At 59.0% G+C, this 12,906-nt stretch overlaps 2 protein-coding genes across 2 annotated transcripts in view; one reads left to right on the top strand and one right to left on the bottom strand.

The window, feature by feature from the left end:
• Positions 1 to 1,512: 1,512 nt before the first annotated feature.
• Positions 1,513 to 4,761, top strand: ARSA (arylsulfatase A). Its single transcript, XM_027108173.1, is given in 9 exon segments — positions 1,513 to 2,027; positions 2,244 to 2,430; positions 2,432 to 2,485; positions 2,566 to 2,784; positions 2,865 to 3,034; positions 3,358 to 3,482; positions 3,575 to 3,702; positions 3,947 to 4,049; positions 4,144 to 4,761. Coding segments are annotated over 9 exon segments (1,524 nt in total). The 5' UTR covers positions 1,513 to 1,809; the 3' UTR covers positions 4,464 to 4,761.
• A 7,016-nt stretch (positions 4,762 to 11,777) lies between these two features.
• MAPK8IP2 (mitogen-activated protein kinase 8 interacting protein 2) overlaps positions 11,778 to 12,906 on the bottom strand; it is a 10,362-nt gene continuing 9,233 nt past the window's right edge. The window contains exon 12 of the mRNA XM_027108168.1: positions 11,778 to 12,515. Coding sequence (XP_026963969.1) covers positions 12,443 to 12,515 — 73 coding nt within the window. The 3' untranslated portion in view covers positions 11,778 to 12,442. The remainder of the gene's footprint in view (positions 12,516 to 12,906) is intronic.

Raw genomic sequence — 12,906 nt, 5'->3', positions numbered from 1 at the left:
GCTGCAGTGGAAACTGTGTCTTGGCCCCCACCCCAGTGACCAGAGGCCTTTCAGGGGCCCTGTCCACTCTCCCACTGGCTCCAGGGTCAGTAACCACGGGAAGCCCTCCCCAACCAGCAGCCCGCATCCTGCTCTTCCTGAGGTCAGACCTTGTGGGGGACCCTGAAGCCTGAGAGCTGCCCTGGGGAGGGCTGGGGGTGGGCGACGAATGTCCTAGGGGAGCTGCTGTGGGGAGGCTCCCTGGGGGAGTTACGTGGGGTCTTCAGCTGCACTAAGATACCCACCTAACCACCCCCTGGGGCGTTCTCTTACTTTGAAACAGCTAAACAAACTGCGGACCAAAAAGGTGAAGCCATTCGTCCGAAGCTGTGCAGTGATGGAACCAGGACCGTCATCTCCGCTTTCGATGGGCCCTTCCCATTGGTGTAACCCGGACGCAGAGCAAACCCCATATGCCCCTCTACACAGCACACACACGCCCCACCACGCACACCGCACATCACACACACATCACACACACACACCCTGACGCACAACAGACACACACATGAACGGAGGGAAAAGGGTTGGGAAGAAATTTTCATCTCCTGTTTCAAGAAAAACACCAAAAGTAGTGTTGAAGGAAAAGCCAGCAGCCCGCGGGCTCCACGGTTTTTGTTTCGATTCGCTCGCTCCACACTCTCCGGGTTCAGGCCCCTTATGGAACACACCGCGCGCCGAGCGCGAACGCCGGCAACCCGCTTGCGAGCACCTCCCCCGCCGCCCCGCACCTGGCGCCAACTGCCTCGGGGCGCAAACCGGGTCGGAGCGCGCGCGCACGACCGCGCCGCCCCCCGCCCAGGCCGCCCCCCGCCGCAGGCTCGCGACCCCGCCCCAACCCCGGTCAGAGAAGGCCTCGCCGCACCCCCGGGCCGGGCGGCCCCTGCCTGGCCCTGCGCCCCGCCCCTGCGGGGGTGGGGTGGGGTGGCCGCGCGGAAGTCACGGGGTCAGGGGGCGGGTCGCAGGGCGGGCCGGGGGCGGGACCGGGCCAGGCGGAAGCGCCGGCAGAGGGCACTGCTGCCCGCTGTTCCGCGTTCGCCCCTCCTCTGCCGTGAACTGCCTTCGTCCCGCTTCGCGCGGGTCAGCGTCCTGGGACTTCTGCCCCTGATCACGAGCCTGGGCCGGGACCTTTACGTGAAGAGGGTCAGATCTCCGCCTAAGAATCTAAAGGTGTCCTGGCCCTTGAGGGTCCCCAGGGAGTTAGATCCCAGGCTACGGGCTCCTGTGTTCTGTTGAGGTCAAGGGTCTCAGGTGCCGAGTTCGCTGGGACTTAAGGAAGGGGTTGTCTCAGGCGGGGTTAGGGGAGTATTTGGGTCTGAGGTCTCAGGGGAGGGTAGTGCCTGGGTCTGGGGTATCAGAAATTAGTGCCTGGGTCTGGGGTCTCAGGGGAGGGTAGTGCCTGGATCAGGGGTATCAGGGGAGGGTAGTGCCTGGGTCTGGGGTATCAGGGGAGGGTAGTGCCTTGCGTCTGGGGTCTCAGGGGAGGGTAGTGCCTGGGTCTGGGGTATCAGGGGAGGGTAGTGCCTAGGTCTGAGGTCTCAGGGGAGGGTAGTGCCTAGGTCTGAGGTCTCAGGAGAGGTTAGTGCCTGGGTCTGGGGTATCAGAAGTTAGTGCCTGGGTCTGGGATATCAGGGGAGGGTAGTGCCTTGCATCTGGGGTATCAGGGGAGGGTAGTGCCTTGCGTCTGGGGTTCTGGGATAGGGCTTTCTGGAACCACTTTGCCTTCCCTCCCAAGGGTCTCTTGTTACAGGCCTGTCTGTGCCGGCTGCCATGGTGGCTCTGTGGACCCTCACTCTGGCCTTGGCTGCTGGCCTGGCTGCTACCAGCCCACCCAACATTGTGCTGATCTTTGCTGATGACCTGGGCTATGGGGACCTGGGCTCCTATGGACACCCCAGTTCCACCACCCCCAATCTGGACCAACTGGCCGCAGGGGGTCTGCGGTTCACGGACTTCTACGTGCCTGTGTCTCTGTGCACACCCTCCCGGTGAGCAAGGAGACCGGGAGCCCTCACCCCAAATGCCCACCCCTGCCCATCCAGTTCCTCCCAGATGCACTCTGGGTTGCAGAGGGAGGAAGAGGGTCTCCATCCCTCTGTGGAGAAGTTCGCGTCTCTTTGTTTTTGCCCTCTCCCTCCCCTTCTCCTTGTGTCCATCTCAATCACTTTTGCTCCCTCTCACGGACTCTGTGACTTGTCCTATAGGGCTGCCCTCCTGACCGGCCGACTCCCAGTTCGGATGGGCCTGTACCCTGGCGTTCTGGAGCCCAGCTCCCGAGGGGGCCTGCCCCTGGAGGAGGTGACCCTGGCTGAGGTCCTGGCTGCCCGAGGCTACCTCACAGGGATAGCTGGCAAATGGCACCTTGGGGTGGGGCCTGAGGGGGCCTTTCTGCCCCCCCCACCATGGCTTCCATCGATTCCTGGGCATCCCATACTCCCATGACCAGGTAGGAACCACAGGGATCCGTCCCTTTGACCCTACAGCCCCAGCCCACAGCCCAGACCTCTGAAGGAGCTGCTCCCCCAGGGCCCTTGCCAGAACCTGACCTGCTTCCCGCCGGCCACCCCCTGCGATGGCGGCTGCGACCAGGGCCTGGTCCCTGTCCCTCTGTTGGCCAACCTATCGGTGGAGGCACAGCCCCCTTGGCTTCCTGGACTTGAGGCCCGCTACGTGGCCTTCGCCCGTGACCTCATGGCAGATGCCCAGCGCCAGGGCCGCCCGTTCTTCCTGTACTACGCCTCCCATGTGAGTGATCGTGCCCCCCCCCCCCAGCCCAGGGCTGCCCGTGACCTCTACCTGCTGCTAACTCCAGTCTCCATCCCCAGCACACCCACTACCCCCAGTTCAGTGGGCAGAGCTTTTCGGGGCGCTCAGGCCGAGGGCCGTTTGGGGACTCCCTGATGGAGCTGGATGCGGCCGTGGGGGCCCTGATGACGGCTGTGGGGGACCTGGGGCTGCTCGGAGAGACACTGGTCTTCTTCACTGCAGACAACGGGTACTCCGGCAGGGGGCAGAGGATGCTGGTCGATCCCTCACAGGGCCCTGGGGTCTTCCCATCTTGACTGCTGGCCGAGGACGTAGTGGGATAAGGGGGTCTCGGGAGATGCTGGCCATATGTGGTGACACCAGGTGCATGTGTGTGGGAGGCTGGGGGCCACGAGTACATGGAGGTGCTTGTCTTGGTAGGACAGGGAGCGGACAGGCACATGCTGGCCGTTTCTGGGAAAAATGTGTAACTTAGAAGTCTGGGGCTGGGGTCACTGGGGCAGGCCAGAGACCCTGGGCCCCTCATCGCAGATAACCTCTCGGGTGTTGCAGACCTGAGACGATGCGGATGTCCCACGGCGGCTGCTCTGGCCTCCTGCGATGCGGAAAGGGAACCACTTTCGAGGGGGGCGTCCGAGAGCCTGCCTTGGCCTTCTGGCCAGGCCACATCGCTCCCGGTCAGTCTTCAGGCCTTCTCCTCCTGGACTCTTGGCCCCACCTCCCCAACCTTGATCACAGATGGAGTGACTGTACAGCCCTCTACCCGCAGGTGTGACCCATGAGCTAGCCAGCTCCCTGGACCTACTGCCCACCCTGGCAGCCCTGGCAGGGGCCCCGCTGCCCAATGTCACCTTGGATGGCGTTGACCTCAGCCCTCTGCTGCTGGGCACAGGCAAGGTAGGGCCCGTGACCTCATGACCCCTGCTCCCCCCAACCCCCCCCGGGCCCCCCCAACTTGCCCTCCCCCGGAGTGAGTATGGGGAGCACCTGAAGCCCCTGGGGCCAGGCAGACCCTCTGTCGAGCAGCGTCCAAGGGGTGCCGCCCCTGGGGCTCTCGGGTGGGCAGGGAGCCACTGCACAGCCAGGGCCCAACGCAGGGCTGAGGCTCCGGGTATGTGCAGACCCCCGACTTTGCCCCCAGAGTCCCCGGCAGACCCTCTTCTTCTACCCGGCCTACCCAGACGAGGTCCGAGGGGTCTTTGCTGTGCGAAGCGGCAAGTACAAGGCACACTTCTTCACCCAGGGTAACTGCCTCTCCCCAGCCCCGCCCCCCCCCCATAGCCCCAGAGCCCACCCCCGCCGCCCCCGCCCTGTGCACAGATGTGCCCCCCTCCCCAGGCTCTGTCCACAGCGACACCACTGCGGACCCTGCCTGCCATGCCTCTAGTCCTCTGACTGCCCATGAGCCCCCGCTGCTCTTTGACCTGTCTGAGGACCCTGGTGAGAACTACAACCTTCTGGGGGGTGTGGCTGAGGTCGCCCCAGAGGCGCTGCAGGCGCTGAAGCAACTTCAGCTGCTCAAGGCCCAGTTTGATGCTGCCGTGACCTTCAGCCCCAGCCAGATAGCCCGGGGCGAGGACCCTGCCCTGCAGGTCTGCTGTCAGCCCAGCTGCACCCCCAGGCCATCCTGCTGCCACTGCCCTGAGCTCCAGCCCTGAGAGCATAGGCGGAGGCCAGCCCCGTGCCCCTCGCCCCACCCAGGCGTGTGATGGTTCATTGCTGTGCTGTGGGTGTGTAGAGGTGGTTTGTACCTGAGCACGCTAATAACACCAGCTGACACTTGTAGGTGTGAGAATTCACATGATCCTTGTGATAGCCCTGAGATAGGTGGTGTTCTGCCCGTTACAAATGAGGAACCTGAGGCGTGGAGAGGTCCAGCAACTTGTCTGAGGTCACCCAGCCAGTGAGAGGTTGGCTCTGGAAGCTGCCCCCTCCCCCTGGTGATTGCTTGTGTCAGTGCAGACAAGCGTGGTGGTGAGTGTGGGCACACCTGTTCACGGGGGCAAAACTAGGTGCTTTTATGTGCCAGGACGGGGTGAGGAGGGGGCGAGGGCATGGCGGGCAGCAGACCCCGAAGACGCGGAGTGCCCACAAGAGCCAGGTTTTCCCCGGGGAAGAAGCACAGGAACTGGACCACCCTGGGTGTTAGAAACCTGTCTGAAGGAGGGAGAGGGGTTACACGGTCTACTGTGGTGAAGTGGGCTGGGGAGCCCTGCCAGCTCTGAGGAAGGCATGTCAGCAGCTCCAGAGGCTTCCCCTCAGCCCCCCAGTGCCCCTTCCAGAACTCTGCATTTCCTACCTGCATACACATTTCCAGTCTCCTGGCTTCGCCTCTGCCCCCATGGGAGCCATTCCCCACCGGCAAAGTGATCTCTTAAAAACAAGCAGGTTGGGCTCCATTTGTGCTCAAAACTGCAGGCTTCCTATCATGCTCAGAATAGAACCCAGACTCCTTGGAGTGGCCCACCATGCCCCACCCCACAGCCCTCGTCCGTCAGCCCTGGCAGCTGGCCGGGTTGCCCATCATCAGGGTAAGATGCTCATCTTTGACTCTGTCTGGCATCTTCTCTGCAGAGGGGCCCCCTGCCTGCCCACCCACTGGCATCTGCGTGGTGGCATGTAGCCCTCCTGGGGTCCCCTTGTGTGTGTACCGATCCAGGGCCACGTGCTCCTAGAGCGGCTGTCACACCCCACATGCTCCCTCAGCATTGGTTGAGTGAGAAGAGTGCTGTCTGGGGGCTCAGGGCCCCGAGTGGGTGTCCTGTCCTCGTGGTAGACCAAACAGCCATCCCCGTCCTCCTAACGGTCCCCTCACTGTTTCATTGGTGGGCAGAGGCCCCGTGACCTCTGAGGTACAGGCTGTCCTAGTCCCAGGAGGCTAGTAGCCAGTCTGAGCCAATCACAATCCAGTGATTGGTCCAAGAGAGGCGTGTGACCAAGGGTCCTGGTCAGTGAAAGGTCAGGGGCAGTCTGCTGGAATCCCGGGGTCTTCTGCATCACTCATCCTCCAGGAGTGGTGAGGACGGTGCTGCAGCATCACGGGGCCTGACCAGACATCATGCATCCGCTAAACGAGTGTCTCCAGCCACGTACCTCCAGAGCTCACAATGTAAGAAAATAAACCAGCCTATGTAAGCCGAGTGCTGCTGGCTTGTCTATTACTTGCAGCTGAAAGCAGTCTTGCTGGAATGATATGTGAACGGGACGTGTAGAGGGCATGTGTATGTGTGCAGGGGTCCTCCTGAGTGAGCCCGTGGTGTCAGATCCTGCTGTATCTTGGAGCTGCCCCCATAGGGCAGTGGTTTCCTTGGGGGCCCCTTCAGCCACTGACGCTGACATAAGAAGGGCCCACGTGCACGTGTGGTCTGGGCATGCCCACCCCCTGCAGCCTGCAGCTTCTCTTCTAGGGGGCCTGCAGTCACCTCGAGGTGCCTTGGTTTCAGGATGAGAACAGAGAGGAATGGAAGCAGGTGCATGATCTCTGTATCACATCCAAAGATCAAACCCTCCAGCAAGAATACATGAATGCCAGCACCCAGGCATAACCTGCAGGCGCCTTGTCCAGGTCTGCCGCCCAGCTGGGTGGTGAGCATCGCTTTATTAGTTCCACAGACCTTTACTTACCACCCAGCGCTGCGCTTAGGGCTGGGGCACAGATCGACAGAGGGGACTCACCCCTGCTCCTTTGGTGCTTAACGTCTAGCAAAGGAGATGACCATCAACCCTGCGCACTCAGACCAAATGGAGTTCAGTGTGGTAGAAACTCAACTTCCCAGGTTTTGGTGTGTGGGTGTTGCCTGGGAACAAGGATCGGGAACCGTCAGGTGCTACAGAAGTTCTCTGTCTTGACTGGGGGTGCTGGAAACGCGGCGCACACATATGTATAATGCACTTGAGCCACACGCTGGAGTGCCCTTTATGATGCCATGTATATTTTATACTTCAGTAGAAATAAAATATTAATCGTGATCGTGTCAACTGTATCTCGAGAAAACTGGAAGAAAAAAACTTTAGTAAATACCACAAAGGAAGAGAGCTTGGTGCTACAAAAGTGCAACTGCGGGGCGGGGCAGGGGTGCTGGAAATGATTGAACCAGTTAGGGCTGCTTCCCCGTCTGCTGAGACCTGACGGGTGTTCACTCCACCCTCCCAACGCAAGGTTCTCCCCCTCCCCCTCCACTGTTGGTCTCGCTGTGAGGCTCTGAGGGCAGAAAAGCTTGTTTCTCATCATTTTAGCTGCTTTAGTGCGATGCACCCTCTTTGTAGAGGCACCAGTGTGCGCACGTGCTCTCCCGTGTTCGTGCACACGCGCCCGAAAACGGGCCTGCATACTCGACACAGACATGCACACGCTCACGCATATTCATACACACACTCACAGCCCCAAATGCTGTCTGCGATGTCCCTTCTCTGCTGCTGTTGATTTGAAAAGCAGCCCTTTTCCTGTGAGCCTGAGACCATCCACGCCCACCGAGTGGCTTCCTCAGGGAGCCCAGCATCCTCTGGAAGGAGCCATCCTGTGTTTGGAAGGAACAGAACGTTGTGCTGTGGGTGCTGTGGTTTCCCTCAGGAGGGAAGAAGAGATACCTGGACACGCCCCTCCTACCCCCCGTGACTGTGACCCCCACATCTTACCTGTGGGTGTTGAACTCGACCCTGACGCTCATCACGGCTGGACACCGCCTGTGGGAAGTCTGGAGAGTCCTGCCAGCTCCCTGACCCCGGGCCTGGTGTAGGCGGGGCTTGCTGCTTCTCTCTGCTCTCAGCCCGCAAACGAGCTGCTCTAAAGGGCAAGGGGTGTACACTCCTGGGGTGGTCTTCAACCAGTGGGGGTCAGGAGCCAGCAGGTAAGTGTTCCTGCTTCCCATCCTTCGGGTATATGGTTCAGGGAAGAACTCTTATGCTTCTCAGAAGGGCAGCCAGCCTTAAGGATGGGCCTTACACTGGCTTTTGCTCCCTCCCTACTTCATTCGTGCCCTCTCCTCACTACAGCACACAGTGGGGCTTTTACGAAACCAGCTGCCTGCTCCTCTGCCCTTGTACGTCCTCTTGCATGGAACTGAGCACAATGCCCAGAGACACAGCAGCCCTCAGGCAGTCATGAGGGCGAAGACCACACACTAAGGGCACAGGACCAAGGGAAGGAGCCTGCTGTTCTCGACGTCACCTTCTAGAAGCCACACCAGCGTCCAGGCCTCCTGCGGCACAAGAAACGCCCTGATTTATTAGACTGTCTCCCTGGGCAGTTCTCTTAGAGCTGAATGCTCTGCATCCCACCTATCACACGAACCACTGTTGAAACATTCCCAGTGACATCCAAAAAGAAGCGTGCTCTTGACATGCAGAATATAAAATCCAGGGTGTACATGTATTTCTTTTTACCTTATTGATTATATTTTTGAATCTATGATTATGTTTTTCTCCTTTTCTTGCCACTCAAACATTTTAAATCATGAATTTCTTGGTCAGCAGTTTCATAACTAGAATCTGAGCTGAGACCACCATTCTTTATTTTATAATGATCTTAGCTACTCTGCCTTAATCTTTTTTTTTTTTTTTTTTCGGTACGCGGGCCTCTCAGTGTTGTGGCCTCTCCCGTTGCGGAGCACAGGCTCCGGACACGCAGGCTCAGCGGCCATGGCTCACGGGCCCAGCCACTCCGCGGCACGTGGGATCTTCCCGGACCGGGGCACGAACCCGTGTCCCCTGCATTGGCAGGCGGACTCTCAACCACTGCGCCACCAGGGAAGCCCGTTTGCCTTAATCTTTTTGCCCTAAATTATTCCTTGATTCTCCCAATCTCTTTCTGGCCTCAAACAAAACAAAACAAAACTCATAGATAAGAAGGAAACTGGAAAAAAAATACACCAAAACATTAGCAATCGTCTTTAAGTTGAAAAGATACGCTCAGGGGAGTCCTGCTCTTGGCCTGACAGCTGAACTCACCAAATCCTATGAGACTGGTATTTCCATTGTGGCCAAAATAACTTTTTATGTTTGGGGTTTTTTGGTTCTTTTTTTTAGATGTATTTATTATTTATTTATTTTTATTTTTTGCTGCATCAGGTCTTAGTTGCGGCACACGGGATCTTCGTTGAGGCATGTGGGCTCTTTCATTGTCGTGTGCAGGCTTCTCTCTAGTTGTGGCATGCGGGTTTTTTTATCTCTAGTTGTGGCGTGCAGGCTCCAGGGCGTGTGGGTTCTGTGGTTTGCGGCACGCAGGCTCCCTAGTTGAGGAGCACGAGCTCAGTAGTTGTGGCTCCCGGGCTTAGTTGCCCCGCAGCATGTGGGATCTTAGTTCCCTGACCGGGGATCAAACCCTCCTCCCCTGCATTGTAAGGTGGATTCTTTACCACTGGACCACCAGGGAAGTCCCTATGTTTGGATTTAATGAATGTATCTGTACTTTTTTTAGTTTTCTGTGGGTGTTTCTATTTGCATTCGGGGGTCCCTAATAGCAACATATAATGCTTGAAACAAGACATGTTCATTGCAGAGAAAAAAAGGAAGAGAAACTGTCAGCCCCACCTCCGGCAACAACGACTGCAGTCTTTGCGTTTTCGTTCAGTCTTTTTCAGTGTAGTTTCTAGTGTAGATTCTGCATATTTATTTTTCCTTAATAGCATAACAAATATTTCTGTATTATTACTAAATGTTTGTAAGCACACTTTTTTTGTACCAGCCCACTATTCCAATTAGGTATATATACCTTAATACAGTTAACCCTACTGGTCAATATTTAGATTGTCTTTTGTGTTTTCAACATTTTAAACAAGAACATGTACAATACAAAGCTTTTCATTTAGGATGCTCTCCTTGGCTGGCACAGTCCTGGCATTGGAGGCTTACTCACTCACCACTCAGGGCTCTGAGGGCCCCCAGCACGTGTGCCAGGCTCTGGGAGGACGGGGGCACTAGCAGACCCACAGTTGGCAGCCTCTGCCCAGGGCCCCCCTGCGTCCGGGAGGATAGGAGGTCACCCAGCCACATGCAGAGAAAGCTCAGTGTCCAGGGTGGAAATAATGGGGTGGAGGGAAGAGGGGCTGGAGAGGGGCAGCGACAGGGCAGGCTGAGGTCGCACAGGGAGCCACAGCAGAGTTAAGAGGGCGAGCGGCCTGCTCAGGTTCCTGTTTAAACAACCGGGTCTGGTTGCAGGAGCTGGTGGATTGCAGACACAGGTGGAGGTGGGAGCCTAGAGGAGGCTGCTTGACGCACAAAGATCCAGGCGGAGGCGGGGAGGCTGGGGGGGGGGGGGGCTTGGGGGGGGGGGGGGTGGCGCTGACAGCAGGGGCAGTCTAGGGTGCCTCCACGCTTCCTGCTCAGGCAACTGGAAGAGACACAAAGCACAGAATATAGAATGGGGCACATGGGGAAGAGGCTCACGTCACTTCAAAGTGTCCGTGGCTCCCACCAGGAGTTCTGTGTCTCTGCACCTCAGGGCCCTGGTTAGGGTCCCACGTTTACCGAACTCCACCAGGCGCCTGGCCAGTGACTGGCAGAAGCAGCGCTCCTGGAGGGCGCTGGGGTTGGTGAGGTAAGGCACAGCACAGAGCTGAAGCACACGGTCTGCCGGGGGCAGGACTCTGGGGCCCTCAGCACAGGGAAGGCACCGAGGCCGCCGCGGGGGAGAGGAGGCCAGTGAGCGGACCCAGGACAGAGCCAGGGCGGGGCCTGGAGCGCAGCTGAGCCGGAGCAGACCATGAGCCAGCCCCGAGAAAGAACAGCTGGGGAGGTGAAGGAAGGTGCCCGGGCCGGTGCAGGAAAGGAGACCAGAGGCGGAAGGAAGGTGGACAGGTGTGGGAAGGTCCCTACTGACAGGAAGCTGTTCCAGGTGAAGGATGCCCAAGTGTGTCCGGCTGCTGTCCCAAAGGGCCACCGCAGGAAGGGAAAGGTATGGATACAGAGACATGAGGAGATGAGTTGGAGGGAGGGACTGAGCCCAACAGGGGCGGAGTGGGGGCCGGGCAAATGGAGCCTCCCCTGAGATGGGGGGTCGAATTTCCACCTGACAGAGAGTGAAGGGAACAGCAGGCGGGCGGGGTGCAGCCACAGGGACCTGAGAATCACGCCCCCAGGCTGAGGGGCAGAGGTGCGCGTCCAGGGGTTCTCTGCCTGCCTCATTCAACTGTAATCAGCAGGAAAGTTTTCTCGTAGATGTTCTGCTGAGTTGGTCTTCTTGCAGGGTCGGGGGACCCTGGCCTGCGCCGGGGCTAACCAAATGCTGAAGCGTGGCCATTTACTGATTCCTAACCCGTGACTATGTTCTCTGTTTGCCGGTTGCCCTTAAATTGAGTAGAGGTGTGTGATTTCTATAGACAGTGGTTTTCAACCTTAATGCAGTGAATTTGTCTACACTGGCCTTTCTCACTCTCATTTCTTAACCTTCACCTGTTGTCTTCCTGGAGCTGCTGGCATCCTGGGCTCGGGGGGTTAGGGCGGGGGGCAGGCCCACCCTCAGAAAGGCACTGACCACCATGCTGACCTCAGCACTTGAGAGCTGGGGCTCGCTGGGGCCAGGGGGCCGGGGAAGCCCTTTCTCCAGGAGGTACCATCTGTAATCACCTAGGGCATGTGACAGTCACCTCTTTTCTTCTGGCTTTCTGTGGAGAATTTTTAAAACACTAATCTTAAGATCTAAGCAGACTGACGCCTGCTCTCTGTCTCACATACACACTCACAAGCGTGCAGGCACACTCATAAGCACGCACACACTTCCCAGCCTGGCACTCCAGTGCAGGTGGAAAGGGCACACGCTGCGTGACCTTTCTCTCTGGCCTCAGCTTCCTCGCTGGCCAAGCAAGTGTATTTGGAGAGCACCCACCGCGCACCGCACAGAGACACCAGCGTGATTTCAGAGAGCAGTGAAGGGGTCTCCTGATTCCATCACCCTGGGGTCTTGGTCCCCACTGCCATGGACAGTGCCTGGGCCCCTGGCCCCTTATCTGCGCCCCCCCCCCCAGAAATAGCCAAGGTCACACCAAGCAGAGAGTTTATTGAGGTGCTGGACTGCGGGGAGTGTTTGCAGCGGCATAGCAGATGCTGGTGTGGCCGGGGCCTGGGCCGGGGCACCCTCCTCCTAGCAGCGTCTGGGGCTTGGGGTGACCACGACTCCTAGTCTCCCGCAGGGCCCTACTGGGGAACCCCTCCCTGCTTACCCCTGAGCTCCTCGTGGGGCACTATGGGGGGGGGTCCCTCTCTTTGTCCCTATGGTGAGGATGGGATATGACCCCTTGATATTCACTATAAAAATTAAAATTCCTTTATAAATCACACGGGAAAAGCAAGAGGGGATCGCCTGGGAGCTCCCTCCACACGCCCCTCCCAATTCTGACCCCAAAGTAAAGAGCAGAGGGCAAGAGTTTGCAGGCACAGAGGAGCAGAGACAGACAGGAGGAGAGAAGAGGGAGGCCAAGGGCAGACCAGGGCAACACAGAGAGAAAAGATCAGGGGTAGCGAAGGTGCAGGCTCCACGCTTCAGCAGCCCCTGGGGAGCAAGGAGGAGAGTTCCCAGCACAGCCCGGAGACTCGCCAGATGCCAGGTCCCATGTGCCCCCAGTCCAGTCCTTGCCAAAGCCGAGGTGGCCGCATGAGATGCCCCCAGCCCCAGGCGCTCCCGGAGCGGGAGAGCAGCGGGTGGCTACTCCAGGTAGATGTCCTCTGTGGGGCAGGCGTACTCCAGGTGCCGCTGGTAGTACTCCAGGAAGGCGCGGCTGGGGGAGAGAGCAGCCTCAGCCCCAGGCTCCCCAGGCCCGCCCACCTGGGCCTGCCCATGCCCCCCCCCCCCCCCCCCCACCCCCGCCCAGCTTCGTCCCTCAGCCCTCCTGGCCCGGCCCCTTTTCCTTACGGTCTAACCTCAATGCTGCCTTCCCACCCCCAGCCCCGTGGTCAGTGTGCCCGTGATGTTCCCACGCCCAGGACTCCCTTCCACGCTCCTGCCCCAAGCGTTCTGCCCACCACCTTCCCAACCCTCCACCACCACCACTGTCATCTGGCCTTCCCTCCCTTCCCCTCCCCTGTCTCCCCAAACTTCATCTCCATCCCTCCTCCCAGCCTGCTCACCACCCCCCCCCCCCCCCCCCCCCCCCCCCCCCCCCCCCCCCC

Source organism: Aethalodelphis obliquidens, unplaced genomic scaffold, assembly GCF_003676395.1.
Source record: "Aethalodelphis obliquidens isolate GAN/ISIS:26980383/991018 unplaced genomic scaffold, ASM367639v1 scaffold8, whole genome shotgun sequence".
NCBI lineage: Eukaryota > Metazoa > Chordata > Mammalia > Artiodactyla > Delphinidae > Aethalodelphis > Aethalodelphis obliquidens.
Note: the sequence above shows the minus strand (reverse complement) of the source record. Positions and strands in the feature narration are given on the sequence as shown.